The sequence below is a fragment of the Lycium ferocissimum genome, chromosome 6, assembly GCF_029784015.1.
Source record: "Lycium ferocissimum isolate CSIRO_LF1 chromosome 6, AGI_CSIRO_Lferr_CH_V1, whole genome shotgun sequence".
Taxonomy (NCBI): domain Eukaryota; kingdom Viridiplantae; phylum Streptophyta; class Magnoliopsida; order Solanales; family Solanaceae; genus Lycium; species Lycium ferocissimum.
In genome coordinates, this window is record NC_081347.1 from 38,416,940 (window position 1) to 38,439,381 (window position 22,442).

Below are 22,442 nucleotides of genomic sequence, written 5' to 3' on the forward strand. Positions count from 1 at the left end.
CCTTCACAAAATTATGCAGGTGGGGGCATACTTTTAATGGGAAAACTTTTATGCCGGACCCGGCATAACTTTGTGAAGGAATTATCAAGTTATGCCGGACCGCATACTTATGCCAAGTCCGCTAATAAGGCATAAGTATCGGTCCCAGATAACTTTGGTATTTCCTTAACAAAAGTATGCCGGGTCCGGCATAGCGAAATTTAAACTTGCCTTGCGAATTTTTTTTAAAATTTTGACTGCGCGTGGGTTCGAACCTGAAACCTATGGGTGTTAGCCGAAGGGCAAATTTTAAAGATTTCAAATATGAGGGGTAAAATTTAAAGACCACCCCAAAAGAAGGGCAATTCTGCGAATTGCCCTGAATGCAGTTGTTGATACTTCGAACAATGCTGCCACTTAATAGACCCTCTTCTTCACTTCCTCAGCTCCTTTTGGTAAGCCTTACCTTGCATCCTGTAGAGGCTAGTCAGTTTTAGTCTTTCGATAATGTTAGAGGGTTAGTCCTCAGCTTTTCGATCACTCATGTCTAGAAGGCTCCATAGATATTGAGGGTCTAGTTTATGTTGTCATTTATGTTAAATTCACGCATCACATGTATTAATGGCTATTTTAAAGATTTTGTTGTTTTATGATATTTCAGTTGTTTAGGCCAATGGGCGATACTTTATAACTGGAAGTTACTCTTTTTCTTTTCTTTTTGCTATTCCTCTTTTTTTTATTCCTTTTTAAAAAAACTTAAGGTTGAACAGTAGACTTGACTTGACAGAGTGATCACACTAAACATGCTAAATAGAGCGCCTAGAGTTAAACACTTAAACGGAGAGAGTAGGCTCGATAAGGAAGGGCCTAGAGTTGAGAGAAAAAAGAATAGGCTCACCAAACTAAGGCAGGCCTGGAAAGATGAGAGTATCCTGAAGTGCTGCATTGAGAGAAAAGCCTAGAGCAATAAAACATGAAAAGAGAACAATTGTACAAACGAGTTTACCACAGTTTAGCTCTACTACCATGTCAAATGATATAAGCATCCAACTGAAGATCTTAAGGCGACGTTTTGAATGACCTAGGATATTGTAAATTCATTTTTCTTGCACTACCCATGAAGTTTAAGTGTATTCTCTAATAGAAAGACAGAGTCCTCTTCATCTAATGAGTCCACCGAGGGCAAGCGCATTATGGATGCGTGGAACTTAAATATTCAGAGATATATTGAACACCAACATCATTTCCTTTTTCTCCTACAGGGCTTGAAAACTAGTCACTTTTCGTTTCAAATGTCTCATTCTTTCATTCATTCATTCATTCAGTTGTGAATGAACGTGATTAGACAAATAAACTTTTTCTTCCGATGATGATGATACACATGAACTGCACGCCTAAGCTGCAGCCTGTTTCATAAACAAATTCATTTAGAGGGTTTTTTATTTCGTTTCTTGGCATTCTTAACAAGAGCATCACAAATCTCCTTTTTTCTTTTGGAGGCAGCACTAATATTACGATTACTAGCGGCTACTTTGGCTGAGTTACTGTTGTCACCTTTGCTTGAACTCTTGCCCTGAACTTCTAATGCATCCTTGACGAAGAACTTTAGCCTCCACAATGTCAATTCACTCTACAGAAACCACAAAGATAACTGATAAGAATATACAAGAGTCATACAAATTTTTTTGAATAGGGGAGATGTTTAAGTCTTGTGATAACCTGAGCATCAATGTCAAGTTCCACCTCTTCTGCTGAAGCTGGAAATAGTGGGTTATTTTGTGCTACTATCTCCAGCGCCTTACTAAGATCGTCCGGAGATAACTTTGTGAGAGCTATCCCTAGATTTCTCTTCTCCTCTATTGATATTTTCCTGAGGTAATGATTTCAGAATTAGCATCGGTGCCACAAAGAAACTAGAATCAGATGAAGTTTACAGTAGCAGGTATACAGAAGAAGATTAAAGCATGAAGAGGGCACTCCATATGAATGGTGTCTAAAGACGAAGTTTTCTTTCTTTTAGTCCGGAAATTATGTACAACAGACGTCCAACACCAAAGATCTCATGAGTTCAAGTCAGAGAGACAGATAAGTTGGTAAGATCAACCAAATGCTTATTAAAAATAGATGCTGGAACATTTCTACTGAATAAGAAATTGATATTGGAAAGGTGAATTTAAACCTACCTTCAAATTCGAAGAGAGGTGCACTATTTACCAGAGAATTAAGTATAGCAATTGGCTTCACATATGAAATAGCACTCAAACAAGATTAAGAAAAACACATCAGACTCCCATCTTCAACAGTCATTCAAGCCGTTGACCTGCAAATTCTGTTGCCCCAAAACTATCTATAGAAAGGTCTCAGCACCAAGAGAAACATATCCAAGTTGTCTGAGGAGAACTATACCATGTGCATTCAGAAAAAGACACTTGGCCTCCCAGAAGAGCAACCTAACCAAATTGAATAAATTTAATACCAGTTTATCAGTTTCAGTTTAAATCGAGATTCAAACAATTGATGCAATTCGCATCTCCCAGGAAGTTTCCATGAAAGTACTAGTGGATCAACACAGGTGAAAACGAATCGGCTCTAGAGAAGCCCCTGGCATCAAAGGATCAATTTAGACGGCTAAAGAAAGAAAGATTAATTATTATACTGCAATGGAGACAGAGGCCATGCTTCCCTTGGCCTCGGCCACGCATAATAGGCTGGCCAAGATTGTGTGGTCTCAAAATCAATGAGGAATGCACTTATCAAAAAATTACTGCAACAGAGAAACGAGAGTATTTATAGGGTTAGCCATGTCATGGTGCCTAAATTGCATAACATCCATTTCTATTTGTCACTTTCAAGAGCTGCTATGTTTGCATATCCACGAAAATTTCAAGATTTCAAATGAAGTTCCAACTTGGTTAGTCCAGAGTATAAGCAACTTGACCCACTGAATAACAAACAGTTCTAGGTGATCATGTCTCACTAATACTGAAATATCAGGGGAAAATTACCATATTTTTAGAATGAGACAGGTACGGTTCTTATTGGTTTCCAAGTTTGGGAATCTCATGTTCTAATACAAGATGAGTACTTGTTACATAGCTACTCCCAATAGAGTTCTATAACAAATTGTATCCTGGATCTTCTGCCGAAAGACTTCTACCAAGATTTTTCTTCTGCGTGATGCTCTCACCAATGGCACTCTTAAGGTGTTGAGAACTATGGCTGGCTCAAGAGACTCCTATCTAGAACATAAGATCCTTTTTATTTCCACAAATATCGCTTCAGTATGCACCCGAGAGCTCATTCTCAGTGCTATAGGTATAGAGTGGCACTGAGAAGGGGATCTATTGTCCCAAGCAATTTTATAATTGGTGCAAAACACTAACCAGTTTCCCAAACTAATCTCCATCACAACCTTGCTCAAACTAGCTTTAGCAGTAAATATTAGATGTAGCCTTGTACTCATGTAACTCATCTACTTTCAAAGATGAGGTAACTCCACATTTTTCTTCATATTTGGAATATATGGGACCAACATGAGTTGGCTTACACAGTTACCAGTTTCAAAAAACAAAAAAAACATGAGTTGGCTTATGTCAACAAGATTCAAAAATATAAGATCTACTTAATCAGTTTTATATAATTTATGTTAAATAGAAAAGCCACCTAATCATGATACGAAAATTCAAAATTATATGCACGAAACAATTGACCAGATTTTCAATTTTTGGGTTTGCCAGATGTCACAAGACTAATTTTTAAAGCTGTCATTCCAGACAAAACCTTAGACCCTGGGAGAGAGAAGCCAGAAGGCACCAATCGTTAAAAAGAGAAAACAAATAGAGCAGATAAAAGGTAACAACTATAGATTTGAATCTCAGCCATTCAACCAAACCTGCATGTTCTAACCACCATCTCTCTGAGTTCCTCCACGTGTGTATCAACTTCATAAAGCTGCGAATAGTTACGTAATGTCAGACTCATCATAGGCCAGATCAAGCTCCAAGTGAGAGACAGAAGACATCGTTATGAATTCTCAAAGCTTGTTTGAGGGAATTACTGAGCCATCATTTTGAGCCACAGCTAATCTTCAAGAGTAGGTTGGCTTTTACCTCGTTACACAGATCCCTGGCTATTTTGGCATGAACAGCCTCCTGAGCAAGCTGCATATTCAGTTGAGCTTCTGCTTCCTCCTCTTCTCGTCTTTTTTCCTGGAATAAATGGAAAGATTTAAGAGATGATCATGCAATATGTACAGATAAAAACTTGGAATATTGAAACACAAGCATCATTATATTAAAAAATTACGGGAGCCATACCAAAGAACAGAATCGTCCAAAGTAATAGTTACCTCCTCATTAACTTTTGGCAGAAGTTGCAACCATTTCTCCTCAAATTTTTCTAGTAATGTTTCCGCCATCAGATGAACATCACTCTTTTCATCATTGTACTTCATTGCATTCATGAAAACCAGTCTAACATCAGCACAAATCTCTCTGACATGCTTATAACCGGCACCATCCGTGGCCTCCATTTGATTCTTTATTGTACTAAAGTCCATGGGCCTGTCAATAATCTGATAGATAAAAAATCATTTCAACTGCACAAATAAACCTTGAACAGAGATGTCGTTTTTGCCAGAGATGGATCCAGAAATTCATAGAGATATGCCCAGACTTAGAAACAGGCGGGATAAGTTAGAACCATATCTGAGACCTCCGAGAGAAATTCCCCCAATCCCCAGCACTAAATTTCAAAACATTGCCTAGCAGATAGCAGACATATAAAAGTAGCACATAAATAAGAAAATCATATTGTAGAAAAGAATCAAAAAGGCTTTTTAAGTTTAAAAAAAAAGGCCAAATGTTTTACCGAATAATAGTCATGCAACCCAAGTCCTTCAACATCAACTGGCTGCATAAAAGGCCAAGCCCATTTGTGCTGAGTGAGCTGGCACATCAAGAACAGAAATATACCATTAGTATCAGGTCAAGCAAGAATTTAAAAATTATCAACAAAATTCTAACTGCAAATATTAAGAATTGCCTGGCGCAATATTGTGCCAAACTGGCGCATAAGCTCCTGCATCCTCTTAGCCGCAGCAGCCTCTCTGCGTGATGCTTCTTGTTGTAGCTTCTTAAAGCCCGGAACATGTTTATCCTTATCTTTCTGTTTCCCTGAAAAAGTATTCTTTGAGGTGTTTGGTTGCTTTATACTTGTATTCAGGTAGAACTTCTCAACTTCATTCACTCTTTGTTCAAGCTGAAAGTTACAGCAACTAGCAGTTAACTCACATAAAAAATTATGGAAAATGTTTTTATACAGGAAGGAAAAGTTATTAATGCACCAATGGGTGAATAGAAGTTGCAGGGGTTTTGAGCTAAACCTAAATTGTAGCAGTAGAGAAAGATTCCCCCAGGGATAGCAGAACTATTATCTGCTAATGATTTTCAGTAGACATGGTTGTCAAAAATATGAATTTGAAATTCATGAAAGTCAAAGTTTTTGCAAATATTGGACGTGATTAAAAGTTTGTAAAAACATGCTTTTAAGAACACGACAGAGGGATTTCATGGGCTATAATTCCTAGATAAGTACCACTTATGTACACCAACATAAACCGGTATTAAGAACTGAATGCACATTTCCAAACAGCAGGTCTTAAAAAGTGCATTAACACCTCGGGTTTAAAGGTTAATTAAGACTCTCAGCATATAGTCTTTTCTTTTTCACTCAGACGACAGTGTAAATATTGGAAAATTGGAAAGTCCACTATAGTATCTATGCAATAATATAGATCTGTGAATATAGAGTGGTGCTATCAAACATGACGATAATTTGTATCATCCCATCACTTGTGCTCCAACTAACTAAGAACAAGGAAAAACTAAACCTTTTACTAATGCTATGACGTCCATGTCTAACTTATTGTTTACAAGAATATCTCAAATTCTTTATATTTAAGAGATCATCTTTTGAGGAATTTTGTTTCAACTTTCAACAAGGATGTACTTCAAAGTCCAAACTAGACATCCAAGAAGATTATTTTTTTCTGAAACAGAGACATCTAAGAAGATTAGAAAGACAATATATATCAAATAACATCACCTAAATAGATGGACAACTGCAAAACATGGTGAGTACATCACCATGTTCATTAGACTGCATATATGCACAAAAGTGTTGACAGTCCTTCCTCGTGAGGTCTACCAAAACTTTAGTAACACACAAGAATTGCTAACGATGAAAACCAATTAGGATATTATTGGCTTAACACATTTCAAAACCAAATGGCATGTGAAATGTAAATGAAAAATTCACCTGTTTCCAAAACTATATAGTTCCTTGCCATGCTAAAATATTCTGGTTAAGAAAATGATGAGGTTGTAGGTAACCCCAGACTTCCTAAACCACCTGCTCTTGACTAATTGATGGAGAATAGTGTACCTTGGACATCCTTCCTATGCATAATATAAGCACACATCACCCCTAACAACAGACAAAGACAATGGAAGGAAACAACTAAAAGGCTTTTTTTCAACTTAAGCGCTCATATCTAGCATCTGGAAGTACAGAAACAGGTAAGGGATTCTAGCTGTAAGATATCTAATGAAACCGTCGCTGGAATTGAGATCTTATTCACCTCGAGAGCAAGAATGTGAGTTAGCGGCCAAAACTTTCTTGCAGATCATATAAACCTAGAGACAACTGAATAGGAGATGGAGAAAGTCGAAGGACCATAGCTGCTGCAGGTTTTAAATAATTTAAATTCACTCTATAACTACCAAAAAAATTAAGCATCACGAAATAATAAACCGAATGCGGAATGTGAGTTTACCTTCCTTTATTAAGTCCCCCATGTCTCTGAGCAGCAAGTAGGGCAACAAAATACCTCCTCAAAATTCTTTTGGTAAGACTGTGGAGGCTATATTAAATACTAGGCTACCTCATTTGCACAACCAAGTTGATGCCTTGAGCAGCTTTTCAACACTTGATGACTAGACCTCATCTGTTTGCACTTAATGAAAGCCTGAATCTTATTTATTCAAATCTCGATAATTAAGTGTGTTCACTTTCTAGATCTTAATCATAATTATTTAGATCTCAATCAATAAGTGTGTTTGTTTTTTCTTTCGTCACCATTTAATGTGTCTGAGTGTTTGTTTTTTCTTTCGTAACCACCACTTAATGTGTCTGAATAGATCTGAATTGTTTAAAATCTCTAATAAAGTCTTAATATTATTAAGACTGCTTCCTTATCAAAAAAAAAATAAAAAAATTAAGACTACTTATCGAGGAATTTTTCAAAAAAGGCATTTCACCACTATTCCGTCCACTTTTACCGCTATCTGTCACCGCCCACCACCACTATCAACTACACCATCCTTAACTGCAACTACCACCAACGGCATCAACCATAGTCGATCATCACCACCATTAGCCACCATTTACAACTACCACCACCATCAGCCATGTTATATATCACCAACCACCACTATCAGTCGTCACCACTATTATCTTATCACTATTATTGATAAGAGAAAAATACCATAATACAAATTAAGTTGTTATTTTCTATGTAGGAAGTACCATAATTTTTCTCAACAACTCATCAATTAAGAAGGGACATGTGGCAAATCATCAATTAAGGAGGGAATTGTGGCAAAAGAGAACAAAGGAAAGAAGTTGCAAACTACAACTAAAAAGAAAAGAAGAAAAAGAAGTACACCCTCCGTTTCAATTTGTTTGTCTTACTTTCCTTTTTAGTCCGTTTAAAAAAGAATGCCTCTTTCCTTTTTTGGCAACTCTTTAATTTCAACTTTCCACATGACATGTTTAAGACCCAAGATTAAAGGACATTTTGGTACATTCTACATATCTTTACTTTTGTTTTGTATCGGATGTCCCCGAAGGGACACATATCTTTAGTTTAAGATCATATGATTCAAAAGTCTTCTTTATTTTCTTAACCTCTGTGCCAAGTCAAAACCAAACAAACAAATTGAAATGGAGGGGGTATTAACCAAAACAAGGAAGTCTAGCATGTACAGATGCGCAATTTGCACCAATGACCAAACAAGTGGGATGAAGCCATTGGCAAAGAAAATGAAATAATAAAAGAAGGGGAAATAATTCTAATGTGAACACACTCGTAAGATTGTAGGGGGGACAACTTGGGAGTAACTTGCCAAAAGTGGAAAGGTTGTAAAAATATTTCACCGCCTTTTCAAGTTGCATAGGAAAGCTTTTCTATAAATAGCACCAATCTGAGCTGCTTAAGGGGATGAAAAAAATTAGAGAGCAAGAAGCAAGGAATCTTATTTCTACTTTTAGAATCTTCTCTCCTACAATTTCTTCAATTGTTCAGTGTTGGAAATTATTCTAGTTCCTACTTTTAATTAAATAGGGAAATTATTCTTCTGGAAGATTTCTTCTATTTTCTTTTTTCTTTTTGAACTAATATACCATTATGCTAGTAGCCTTCTGGTGATTTTTTTTTATTAATAATCAACAAAGAAAAACAAACCATTAAAGAGTTCAAAATCAAAAACAGCTCATCTAAGAAAGGCTATAACCACCTTAGAGCTTTGCATTTCTAAGGTGATTTTAAAATTTGCCAGAAGATTACAAAAAACATGAGCTATTCAAAACTATCTTCTGCGTCATATTAACTGTATCTAAACTCATCAGCCACCTGAAAATAATCTGCAGGGCTCACATATTGGCTGTATCTTCCTGGTCTTGATTCAAATAGATGGGACCTCGGACTTGTCCATGTTCAGGATCTTTCTGGCCATTGAAGGTGGCTCTGGTAAACTATGAAACTGCATAATTGAGTTACCTTCAAAGGCACAAATAGTCAAGTAATCTGACAGTCCGTTTCCTTCTTTGAATGTGTGTATATAACTGCTCCAAAGCAGCCTGTATGTCCTCCACTTTATATACTTCTTCTATTTTCTTATTTAACGAACAAGAATATTTCTGTTAGCAGCATTAACTCCAGTATGGAGTAACTTTTCTTGTGTTGCGAAAATGACGGATGCTATATAATAGTAAAAGTTATTTCTTTACAGTTAGATGTTATTTATGTTTCTGTCTGGATTCCTAAGGTGCCGAGGAAAGTGTGTTTTTTCACCTGGTTAGCTACTAGAGGGGTGATTTTGATGGTGCAGAATATTAGAAAACGAAAGGTTGTCGGCATAAGTTGGTGTTTGCTTTGTAAGGAGGCAGGCGAGGATGTGGATCACATTCTACTTCATTGCCAGTTAGCCACGAGGTTATGGTGGGATATCTTTAGATGGTTTGGTGTTTCTTGGACTATGCCAAGATCCGTGAAGGAGTAGATGTTCAGCTGGAGGAGCGGAGCTAGGAGAAGAAGGCACAAGGCATGGAATGTTACTCCTCTTGCTTTAATGTAGATCATTTGGAAAGAGAGGAGTAGGAGAGCTTTTGAAGGGGTGGAGATGACCTTTGCTCAACTAAGGAGTAGTCTCCGATCCCTTATTTTCTTTTGGTGCACCCATGTAGTTCCCGTTTGTATAGAGGCTTGGGTGACGTTTGGAGAGAACCACATCTTTTAGGTTTCTCCTTTTTTTGGTATACACCTTGTATATGGCCAAGTTAGCCTTGTTATTATCAATGAAAACTTTTACCTGATCAAAAAAGAAAAAAAAATTGTAAACTTCTATCTATATTGTACTACATATTTTTGGATGAAATAAGTGTTATATTAATAACAAAGCATCCAGCGGATGCACAGGTTACCAAAGTAGGAAGAGTCAGCTCCACTAGAGGGCAAAAAAAAACCTATCAAGGTACAAAGGAGCTGACAAAATCCAAAAGGCTATCGGGGTTATACACAGGAGAGAGATTAACCCAACAAAAATGGAAACTAAGCATCTGGTCTTGAATTCAGAACTTATAGTTGAGATACCATCAAAGCATCTTTGGTTCCTCTCTGTCCATAAGCACCACAGAATAGTAGCTGGAACGATAGACCAGATTTTTTTGATGGATTTCTCAACTTTCCAAGAATTCCAGCTGACAAAAACCTCTCTGAGACTGGCTGGTAAGAACCATTGGAGACCAAAGAGGGCAACGAACATAGACCAAATTTCTGATGCCACAGGGCAATGGATGAATAGGTGAGTTGACAGTTTCTAGACTGTTTAGGCACATATAACACCTATTAGCTAAATGGAACTTTCTTCAGTTGAGGTTGTCCTGATTTAGGCAAGCATTATTAAGTGCTAACCAGCAAAAAGCACTGATTTTGGGAGGCAGTTTAATCTTCCAAATAAGCTTCCATGGCCACTGATCAATTAGAGCTTTTTTAGAGTTCAAGAGCTGATAGTTGTCTTTAACTGTGTATAATCCATCGCTGCTATTACCCTACCCAGCAAAAAGCACTGATTTTGGGAGGCAGTTTAATCTTCCAAATAAGCTTCCATGGCCACTGATCAATTAGAGCTTTTTTAGAGCTCAAGAGCTGATAGTTGTCTTTAACTGTGTAAAATCCATCGCTGCTATTACCCCATCTGATCATGTCCCTCTTTTGAGGATTGAATGTGGTGTGATGTAGGCTGCCAAGAAGGTATGTCAACTCTTCAAACTTCCAATCATTCAAGTTTCTTCTCAAAGTTGGGCACCAAGTGCTCCACAACCAGTTCTGAGAAACAGTAGAATCAGGATTAGAGGCAATAGGAAAAATCCTAGGAAAAGCCTCCATCAAGGTACTCTGCCCCGTCCAAAGATCTTTCCAAAAAAGGATGTGGTTCCCATTGCCCACCTGAAGGGATGTATTAAGAGATAAATCAGTCCACATGTTCCTAATCCCCTTCCACAGTCCACATCCATGAGGTGACCTGCTGGAGTTTGTCACCCAGTGACTATCAATACCATATTTGGCTTGTATCACTTCCTTCCAAAGGCCCATACCATCTTGATTGTATCTCCATTGCCATTTAAGGAGCATGCTCTTGTTGTGAAGTGCCAAGTCTTTCACCCCTAACCCCCCAAGGGATTTGGGAAGAATTACTTTCTCCCATTCCACCAAGTAGAGTTTATGTGATTTGATGTCACCTTTCCATAAAAATGTACATCTGAGACTGTCTAGTTGTTGAAGGACCTCAACAGGTGCAGGAAATAACGACATAAAGTAGGTGGGGATACTGTCCAACACATTGTTGATCAGTGTTACTCTGCCACCAAGAGAGAGATAATGTTGTTGCCATGATGCCAATCTTTTCTCAAACTTCTCCACTACCCCTTCCATATCTCTGAAGATTTAAATCTGGTACCCAATGGAAGGCCCAGGTAAGTGGTATGAAATGATCCAGTGTTGTACTACATATTAACCTTTTACTATTTTACTGACTCTGTAATCGAGAGAGGCGAAGATGTAATACCGTTAATTGTGGTATTGATAGATTGTTAACATTTAGTTAGTAATATCTATCTCTTTAATGTTATAATTGATTCTACACTTATTTGTAATCGAAAAAGGCGAATAGTGTAATAACCAGTTATAACAAGGTAACCGAAAGGGACTTACTAAAAAGAGCTTGCTTTAATTCAAGCATATAATTTTTAGTTCTTTAATATTACTATTTGGCGATTAATTTGTATAACCGAGAGTACATTCAATTGTTCAACTTCAGTAATAATATATAAATATAATCGTGAGAGGTATTATACATTCGTCAGAAATAGAAACTGAAGAATAAATAATTTTACTCTATAATTAAAATATCATGTGAAGTCAAATTCTCACCACCTTTTACCTTTTTATTATATTTGTGAGAAAAAAATATATCTCTATTGCTCTGTTTGCGCGTTTTTAGTCCGTTAACCCACTACTCAACTCTTTCCGATTTCCTCAAATAGTAATTAAAACAAGAAACGTCTGTAGATAGGTAAATCAATCTCTGTGGGATCGACATCTTTCTATACTATTATTAACATAGTGTGAATTACAATTATATATACGCCAAAGACTCGTCAAGTTTTGGCGCCGTTACCAGGGATTGACAAAGTCTACTACAAATTAATTGTTTACTACTAATTTGAGAATCATTCTTAGTTATCTAATTATTTCAAATTTTGTATAGAGATTTCCGGAAGTGTATGGCCCATTCCTCTTCAAGAGAACTAGTCGAATACGATCCTGAAATTGAAAGATCTTTGCGGTTGTTGCGAAAAGAACAGGCCTTACAATCTCAAATTTTTTCACAAGAAGAGATGGACTACGACGAGCTTAACAATAACAACAACCACCCACTTCCACCACCTCAAGAAGAACAATTGGATGAGGTGGCACCACGACATGATAGAATACTGAGAGATTATGTCAGTCCAAACCATTTTGAAGGAGAATCAAATGTGAGGAAACCATGGCAGTAAATAACTTTGAAATTCGCATAGGCTTGATGCAGACCATTCAACAGTCAGGTCAGTCAGGTCAGTTTACTGGTGATGCAAGTGAAGATCCTCATGCCCATACTAAAAGCCAAGCGATACTAAAAGTCTTTTCTAATTCTTCTACAAGATCTTCAAGATTTACAAGTTCTTTAATTCCAGAGGAAAGAAGTTGCGTACAAGAACTGAAGAAAATAGAATAAGAAAAAAAGAATCTGAAGAAGAAGCCTTTCCCGAAGCAGAGGAGAAAAAAAAAAAAAAAAGAAGAAGAAGAAGAAGAAGAAGAAGCGTACCTGAAGAAGAAGATGCGTAGCTGCGTACCAAAAAACAGAAGAAGCTATGTAAGAACGCTAGCTTTGGTCCCGATATATGACTTAAATTATATTCTGTTTCTTTTTAAAATAAGAAGGCAACGCCTTTCTGGCCTCTCTCACCTCTCGCCTTTTCTCTCGCCTCGCGCCTTTCTCTCACCTTTCTGATTTTCCATCGCCTCAAACCTAAAAGGCGATATACTATCGCCTCGCCTTTCGCCATAGGCGATGAGGCGAGCGCCTTTTACGACACTGATCTGATCCGTCTCTTCAATCAAGTCATTGCTAATTTTAAGTTTGGCAATGTAGTTAGTCCTTCTGTGAGAATTAGCTAGTCTCTAAAAGTATTTTGTATTCCTGTTTCTCTCTTTAAGCCAAAAAAATCCAAATTTCTACCTCCATGATGTCTCCTCTGCCATGGCTAGCTTTTGGATTTCTGTCTTTAGTTCTGCTATTACGGATAGTTCATCTAGAGTAAGTGGCCTGCTCTCTATGGCTTGTTCCACTTGCTGTTACCTCAATAAAAATAAAAAATAAAAAACACTTCTACTTGTAGCCACATGTTCTTAAATTTGAAGTACCAGGAGTTTACTTGCAGTCTCCACTTTCTAGCATTATGGGCTTATCATGTGAAATAACATTTGGGAGAACCATCTATTTTACTTTCCTAAAAGGCTAAAAGTGTCACTCCATTCATTAGCTATTAGGAACTTGTCTATGCTTAATGTTGGTGTGTGTTTTTACCCCTAGACCAAGTAAAGGCTGCACCTTGAAGAGGCAAGTAGACGAGGCACAGATCCTCAATGTTTCAGAGTAACCTTTCATTGCTTTTGGATCTTCTGGTGCAGTTTAACCTCTCACTCTTGTATCTCTCTACAAACATTAAAATCATAACCTATCATATCACCCACTAATCACTCCACAGTCCTCTAATTGCGGCAAGTTCATCCCACAACTCTCCTCTCTATCAGGATTGGTGTGAGGGTCATTAACCTCTGAAATCCTCCTGGACACTTTCCGGTATATAAGAAATTGTCTAAGATCCCCATTGCACTCCTATACAACTCCACCTTCTCGTCTCATAGTACTATCACCCCACCCTGCCGCCAAAAGATTGTGATTCAACCCAGCCAACCATCTAGTTCCTAACACCAACTGTGATAATCTAGTAGTCCATTTCACAATTTTTTTTTTTTTTTTTGGTAAAGTAATAAAATGTCATTAGAAAAGCATCAAGAAGAGTCATTAGAAAAGCATCAAGAAGATGCAAGGTAACAGATGAGCAAAAAGCTGCTTCAAACAAAACATGAAGCAGACTTAGCAAAAACCTGTAAAACAGTCTAAAGAAATCCCAACTCTACTGTACCAGAGAAAGGGAGCTAACAAAATCTAGAAAGTTATCCACACTGTTTACAGGGGCAAAAAAGTGCCAACTGAAAAAGACTAATTAAACACCTAGACTTTAAAATGCAAATAGGAGTTGAGATTCCATCAAAGCATCTACTGTTTCTCTCCTTCCATAGGGTCCAAAAAATTACTGTTGGGATCATTCTCCAGATCCTTTTGATGGATTTGTCAACTCTCCAGAGTATCCAACTAGTATAGGCATCTTTGATGTTGAAGGGATTACCCATTGGAGACCAAGCATAGAATAGAAGAAATACCAAAGGCTAGCTGCTGCAGGGTAGTGCAAAAATAGGTGGTTGACACTTTCATTGGTCTGCTTGCACATGGCACACATGTTGACGACAATTACACCTCTTCTCCTGAGATTGTCTTGTGTTAGGCATGCTTCCTTCAGTGCAGTCCAAGTGAAGCAAGTAACTCTGAGAGGCTGTCTGGTTCTCCATACAAGTTTCCAAGGCCAGACCTCTAAAAGGCTATTTTGAGAACTCCAGTAGTTGTAACATTCCTTCACAATGAAAATCTTTTCCTTAGAATTGCCCCAGAGGATTCTGTCTTGAGATTCTACCACCAAAGAACTTTTTCCCAATCTTTCTAAGAAAGAAAGAAAATCATCAACTTCCTAATCCTATAAGTTTCTCCTAAAAATTGGTGTCCAACAGTTGTTGTCTCTATATTGAGCTAATGTTGCTTCTTTGTTAGAAGCTATCAGAAATAGTGAAGGAAATGAGTCTTTTACTAAAGTAGTCCATTTCACAATTTTGATTTCTTAAAGACATTATATCAACTTTCAGTTTGCAAATTAAAGATTTCAAAGTTCCCCTCTTATTGCTTTTGTTTAACCCCCCACACATTCCAACTAAGTAATCCCAACTTCATTCTGAAATGAGGTTTATGGAACCTGCCCCTTTCAGTGCTATCACGCCCTCTTTTAGAGTTTTCACCCCATCATAATTCACCAATAATTTTAATTTCTCCAACTCTATTTCCTTATTTGATTTCTTTTTCTTTGTTTGCTTGCCTGATAATATTTTTTGTTGTAGTTGCAACTGCCGTCTTTGCTCCATATGCAGGATTATATCCAAAAATTCATGCTCGGTGGATTTTGAATAGTATGAGAGTTCAATCCAACCTTATGTCATGAGAGAGAGAGTATCAAAACGGGAGGAGAAGTCATAAAAGGAGTGATTGACTAGTGATCTCCCCGATGTTGGAATCACTCCGCAACAAAATTTAGGATTGGCCTCATCATCTGCATCAGAATGGTCATCACACATGGTCCCAGCAGAAAGAATTGATGGAGATACACTGATGTTGTGTATGGATGAAATTTCATCAGTTAGTCTAGGGTTCGACATTAGAATGCTAAAAACCGGTTGGCAGATGAATTGGACTTAAGGAGCCCTGCCTCTCTCCAACAAGTTCTAATTCTTTTCTTTTGGGCTTTGATCTTTGGGCCTACATCATAATATTCTTGGTCCAAATTTTGGACTGATTTATTATTACATAGACTGGCTCTAATCGTTGGATTTAAGGAGTCCACTTGTACTCCCATGTGCCCATTTTATGTTGCGACAGTGACTGCTTTTTGTTAGCTAGATGTACCAATTCCGTCAATCAAGGCTTTTGTCTCCAACACCCCTAAGGTATGCAGCTTCCTCCTCCGACCGGTCTGAGTTTCACAATTATGTCTGGCAAAATTGTAATTTCATATTTCCAATCTCCAACTTCAATATTTACTTTCTCTTGTTGTGAATCTTCATCATTCTTAACACAAATTCTTACACAGAAGAGGTTAGTTTTGTTCTTGGTGTCTTCGTCAGTACCAACAAAGCAACTGCAAAGCTCTCCGATTGTATGGAAAGTTTCCATAGACCATAAGTGGAGTGGGATTCCAAAAGCTTTTATGTGCTGGTCCGGCTTTCCACTCGTCAAAGATGACCGGGTCACCAACGACCATCAATCCAACATTAATGTCGGCCATTCCAAAACCATTAGTCTGGCTTGATTCTCATTGCTTCTTGCCTGGAATGGGAGATCAAAGAGGAACTGGTTGTGATTCAGTGAGGTAACTTTAAGTCCTGCGCTGCGCTAAACTTCCATCTGTTAAGGAACCTTTATTGAATTGTGCCTAGATTGGGACTGATGTTGAAAGGATCACTGAAGCACCCTACTAGGCATTTGGACAGGAACTGCCTATTGGAGCTTTCAACTTCAACTGCAACTGCGAGTCCTTTCGGCTATTGAAGGATCTTCCCCATCTTGATATACGTCTTGGACTGGTGGTGTATGTAGTTGAGCTTTGGACAATGTCGCTTACCCAGGAAGCGAAAGAACTTTCCCTGTGATATCTCCCATCACTTGTTGTAGGCAACTTCAGGAACGGTTATAGCTACTTCTCTATCTCTCTGCCAAGTTTCTATTCTTACAAAGCGGCCATAAACATTGTAATTTTGATAGACTTTGTATGTGTATGATTGTATTTTCCTTTCCCATCATCTATATAGATTCCTTGTTCCGAACTAGGCCTGTACGAGAGCGTTCCGGACCCATATGAGATTCTCCTCATCAATATTGATTTTGCTTGTATATCGGCTACTGCACTCAATCCATGTAAACCACCTAATAGAGGCCTCACCAGAATTGCAGAGCTCAAAGATTTATCTAATGAAGTATAGAAAAAATTTTGTTCCATCATTAGAAGGACAGAGAGTAGTCACCGGAGCTAGAAACACTGGTGGGGAAGGGTAGAAAGAAATATAGGCTTTCGAACACCTTCAAAGAAACATACATAACTTTATACATCATAAGTATGATACTCCATCGGTAGATACTGGAGTATGATTTGACCCTGAAATTCTAGCAAATTGGTGAGCTGTAAAGTGAGAACTTTACGTAGAGTCAACACATTCCCTGCTACCGTGCCCAAAGAATTTCTCAGCAGGACGCATAATCGTTGATAGATAAGGAGAATGGAAAGTCGAGCAACGATCTCTCAGCTACTACAAGCTAACTAACTAAAGAGTAGAAGACACTGAATGAGAATCCGGAATTACATTACGTATACTGCACAGAAAAGAAAACAGGACGAAATAGACAGAATAGAGAATCGCATAAGGTAGAGGTTCAAGAAATGATATGTACCTTATCGACTTTCATGACTAGCTCATCAATACTGCATCTAAAACCATCCACTTCCCCACCATTAACTAGTGGTCCCACATTTTCCAAGTTCAAATTGGATGCATCCACACCTTCCATCTGATAAGAAAACAAGCAAATTACAGATTCTCAAGAATATCACAACTAAGCTACCAGTGGCTTGAGCTAATAGGCAATAATAGCATTAAAAATTTTCAGAAACTTATCACACTTAGTAGTTAAGGTTGCAGATGCATGGGAATTCAGAACACATTATTCCTCAAATATGTAGTGTGTGCATAATTTGCTACTCCATTCATCCCAATTATAGGCTGTAGAGCACCGGACATGCGTTCAATCAATCAATGTCAATAACCACAAGTCCACCAATTAAATAGAAACACACGCTAAGCAGTTTCATATTACAAGTATACCAGTAAACGCATATAGTCAGGCGAACAAGCAAAGCATGACTCCAACAATATCAGCCGTACATATTATAGAAGAAAACTAAAGTAGAGTGCAACATTCAGCTTCATTTATTGCAATTGAAGGAGGATCATGAGTGATGAAGTTGAATCAGCTAGACTATCAATTTGTTGGCGAATAGGAGAATTTTACCGTTAAAATATGGACGATGGTGGAGCTTAGAGTGGATGGAGGAGCTTACGGCGCTGGCGAATGTAACGCTGGAAACAGTCGCCGCACTTGCACTAGTTGCTTCAAGTACATCTAACCACTACGATCAAGCGGACATTCTTTATTTTTATTTCCTCTTCATCTTCTAGTTTGACCCCCCAAAACCTTTCAATATGGCAATTTCGGCCTTCCACCAAGGAGTTTTTGGCCAAAAATATCCCTTATCTTTAGGGTAGGTTTAACTTTGTCCTTCAAATATAACCTTGAACACTATATATCCTTTAAGTTTGCAAAACCTGAGCACATTTAGTCTCACTAACTGAGAACTCCACCTCCCGTTAGAAAACTAACTGAGATATAACATGTGATCCGCACGTGATTCTTGAAGGGGGAAAAAGGCGCGCTCTTTCACCCAAAGTGGTAGATTTCCCTCCTCTCTCTCAAAAACCTTTCTTCTCCAATTCCCTTTTCATCTTTGTTTCAGAGCTAAAAAATCACAGCCTTCTTGAAATCACTTCAAGTCTTCACTACTTTGGTTCACCCAATCAATGATTCTTAGGAGCATTAATGGTGGAAGAAACCCTAGTTATGGTGAGTATTACAAATCATAATTTAGTTTCAAGCAAAATCACTTCAATGATTGCTCGTACAAGTTAATATAGCAATGTATGATTTTTTAAACTCTTCGTTTTGGGGACCTGATTTGTCAACTTGAAAGAAATCTTCTTTTGTTCTAAAATAGATGAAATAATGGGGTTCTCCTCCCGATTTATTTTTGTAAGAAGGCTCATTGAAGTCTGATATTGTTAACTGAGAAAAATACACGTGGAGTTTTTATATGTTTTCTCCCTTAAATGGTCCCCCTTTTGAAGATTCAATATCTTAACTTTGAAATATATGCACTTCAAATGGTCCTCCTTTTAAACTGTATAAAATAAGGCAGTATATATGTATGCACCATTACTAAATTACTTTTTAAATCTTTTTGTTATGCAGATCCTCTGTACGAGCCAGAATATTTTACCATTAAAATAACACATGGTGGTATAATGAAACTCAAGCCTACAAGACATCATGTTGGGGGCCATGTGGACTTTATTGACTATGTGAATATGACCGAATTGAAGCTATCAGTATTCAAATCAATGGCTGAATTATATGGTTATACGAATGGCTCAGTTACTTTTTGGCACAAGTTCGGAAGGTTAGGTGATAAAATGAGGCTTGTTTCAACTGATATGGAAGCTGTTGTTGTTGTAAAAAAATATTCCTAAAGATCAAGTAGTTAATGTGTACTTTGAATATTTGGACTCGAATATTGAAATGGGTATTGAGGATATTATATACAAGGGGCCAAGCAACTCAAGTGTTAAAACTCAAGCTACTATTGAAGAACATCATAAAGAAGTTGGAGGTGAAAATTCTTCAAGTAGTGAAGATTTTGAAGATTCAGAAAATGACTTGTCAGATGAAAATGATTTATCAGAAAGAATTAGAAATGAAAAGCGTACATATGAGGTTGGTGAAGAATTAGAGAGAAAGTTGAATGCCGAAGAAAGGGAATCAGATTGTTGCAACTCCGATGATACAAGGACTTACAAAATGATTTGGATAGCGATAGTTTAAGCTTTCCAAAGTTCAACCCAAAAACAGATGGAAAAAATCCAAAATTGGCATTAGAGTTAACCTTTGGAAACAAGAGAGAGTTCATACATGCTGTAATAACTCACGAAATTAGTCAAGGAAAATACATAAAGTGGAAAAAGAATGACAAGAAACGAGTTAGAGCAACTTGTACACACTCAAATTGCAACTGGGAGATTATGGCTTCAAGAATGCACAGGGATAGGGCATTTCAGATCAAGACATACAACGCCGATCATAAGTGTAAGGGATGGAACCATTCTAACAAAACCATCACTTCTTCCTATATTGCAAGAAGATATCTTGATGCCATTAGCAAGCACAGGAATTAGAACGTCAAAGAATTTAGAGATCATGTGAGTGTGGAGCTAAGAGCTCATGTGACATTAAATCAATGTAGAAGGGCTAAGCGAAAGGCGCTCAAAACTATTGATGGAGATCTAAATGCTCAATATAAGATATTGTGGAACTATTGTAATGAAATTGTGAGGACAAATCCGAATACTTCTATCTATATGAAGTTGGTTGAATATGAGACTCAGTAATTAACGGTTGTCGGAGTTGATCCTAATAACAAAATCTTTCCAATAGCATATGCAGTTGTAGAGAAGGAAAGAATGGACTCATGGGCTTGGTTTTTGAATCATTTGAAGCGTGACTTAGAAATTGATGATGATTTTACTTGGACTTTCATGTCAGATAAGCAAAAAGGTCTGATTGAAGCCTTTAATTAGGCATTTAATGAGGTGTTGCCATGTGTTAACCACAGATTTTGTGTGAGGCATTTGCATAATAACTTTAAGAGTGCGGGATTTAGTGGTATCTCGTTGAAGGATGCACTTTGGAAAGCCGCAAGGGCTTCAATAGAGAAATGTCTTGATATTTGTATGGTTGAGATCTTTGATTTAGACCCTGAAGCTGCTAATGGTTAAGAGAGAAATCACCTAGTGAATGGTCTAGATCTCACTTCTCTGAAAACGTGAAATCTGATATCCTACTTAATAACATGTGTGAATGTTTTAATGCAATGATTATTGAAGCTAGAGACAAGCCAATTATCACTCTATTGGAAAAGATAAGGTATCTTCTTATGGCTAGGATGCAGGCAAATAGGGATAAAAGCGCAAAATGGGACATCAATGATGTTTGTCCTAGGATAAAGGATATATTGAAGAAAAATCAAAAGGCTACAGCAAAGTTCATTCCTAGAAAATCTAATGAGTGGAACTATGAGATTATAGGGGCAAACATAAATAATAAGAGGGTTGTGGACTTGCTAAATAAGATATGCAGCTGTAGAAAATGGGATTTGACAGGAATTCCTTGCAAGCATGCCATTGCTGCAATTTGGGCTAAAAAAGATGAGATTAATTCCTATGTCCATGATTGTTATAAGGTGGAAACATATAGAAGGGTCTATGACTTTGCTATTTTACCTATGAATGGACAGGATATGTGGCCTAAGTCAAATAACATTGCTCCATTGCCTCCCAAATTAGTAAGAACTAGCACTAAAGGAAAAAGCCAGACAAAAAGGAGAAAAGAACCGGATGAAGTAGTAGCAAGCAGAACTAAAATGAAAAGGAGACAGACTTCTTTGGATTACAACAAATGCCATAATACTGGCCATATCAGAAGAACATGCAAACTATATGTTGTTCAACCGGATCTCCAAGTTAATAAGCCATTATTTTATGCTTCGGGCTCATCAACTCGCGCAAAGCTTCCGGTATCAATAAATTACATTTGAACTCCATTTTTAAGTTATGTTATGAAAAAAATTAATAATACTATGTATTTTGTATGCAGGTTAGAAGAGGACCTACGGCACGGAGACATATGCAATCAACTCAAGAATTTGACTCTTAATTATGTTGGTATCTGCTGAAATATAGCTACTATATTGGTTGTTTTGCTGCTGAAATGTCGTGAGAATGCTGATTTTTGACTGCTGGAATGTTCTTTTTATTGCAGCTAAAATTCTATTTTTTTGCGGTTGGAATGCTCTTTTTTTTTTGTTGCTGGAACGCTGTTTTTTGTTGCCAAAACACTGTTTTTTTGTTGTTGCTGGAACGCTGATTTTTGCTGCTGAATTCTTTCTGCTAAATGCTGAAACTTGCTGCTGGCGCGCTGTTTTTTAGTTGCTGAAATGCTGTTTTTTTTTTTTTGGCTGCTGGAACGCTCCATTTTGCTGCTGAAACGCTGCTGGAACACTATTTTTTTGCTGTTGGAACGCTGAAGTTCGCTGCTGAAATTCTTGTTGCTGAAATGCTAAAAGTTTTGTTGCTGATGTGCTTATTTTTTTGCTGCTGCGAAGGCTTGTTTTCCTTGCTAATGGAGATGCTTGAAGTCTGCTGATTTTTTTTTGTCTATGATGATTGTTGGATTTGATTTACTGGAGTTGAAATTGTAAAGATCTGTGATCTTCATTTTTGAAACCTACAATGTTTAATGAATCAATGATATTTAGTTTCAGCCAACTTTTGTCATCACTTCTACCTTTCTTTACACTTTAAATTTAATATTAAAGATTTTTTGAAATTCTGTTAGTTTTCTAACAGAATGTGAAGTTCTCTGTTAGTGAGACTAAAAGTGCTCAAGTTTTGCAAACTTAAAGGACATATAGTGCTCAAGGTTATATTTAAAGGACAAAGTTAAGCCTACCCCCAAAGATAAGGGATATTTTTGGCCAAACACTCTTCTACAGTTGGGATAATTAGTACGTAGAAGATTTCTAATTGAAAAGTTATTTACAAATGGTCCCTCATGGAAATACTTATCACTAAATCAGCTCCTAGTATATGCACCAATCAATACAGTAAAAACTTACTCGTACCGGCTGTTTACACCCAATGTAGTTAAGATAACAATAGAAAACAAACTACATCTAAAGTCTTATTTGAAAGAAAA

The 22,442-nt window shown here is 37.3% G+C and overlaps 2 protein-coding genes across 4 annotated transcripts; one reads left to right on the forward strand and one right to left on the reverse strand.

Moving 5' to 3' along the window:
- Positions 1-1,259: 1,259 nt before the first annotated feature.
- Positions 1,260-18,028, reverse strand: LOC132059654 (transcription factor GTE1). Of its 3 annotated transcripts, none has more exons than XM_059452338.1 (9): positions 17,871-18,028; positions 17,253-17,369; positions 5,023-5,238; positions 4,849-4,926; positions 4,328-4,552; positions 4,089-4,187; positions 3,872-3,930; positions 1,699-1,849; positions 1,260-1,609 (listed from the first exon to the last, which is right to left on the reverse strand). In XM_059452338.1, exons 2-9 carry the CDS (start codon positions 17,367-17,369, stop codon positions 1,403-1,405), a joined length of 1,152 nt encoding a protein of 383 aa, XP_059308321.1. In that variant the 5' UTR covers positions 17,871-18,028; the 3' UTR covers positions 1,260-1,402. The 3 variants fall into 3 exon arrangements, with proteins under 3 accessions (XP_059308321.1, XP_059308322.1, XP_059308323.1); XM_059452339.1 differs by lacking the exon at positions 17,871-18,028 and adding an exon at positions 6,298-6,437 and having other exon boundaries at positions 17,253-17,362; XM_059452340.1 differs by lacking the exons at positions 17,253-17,369; positions 17,871-18,028 and adding an exon at positions 6,815-6,961.
- A 2,040-nt stretch (positions 18,029-20,068) lies between these two features.
- Positions 20,069-22,234, forward strand: LOC132059656 (uncharacterized). The gene is made up of 2 exons (XM_059452341.1): positions 20,069-21,261; positions 21,342-22,234. The coding sequence occupies exons 1-2, from the start codon at positions 20,539-20,541 to the stop codon at positions 21,399-21,401; spliced, it is 783 nt and encodes a 260-aa protein (XP_059308324.1). The 5' UTR covers positions 20,069-20,538; the 3' UTR covers positions 21,402-22,234.
- Positions 22,235-22,442: the final 208 nt, after the last annotated feature.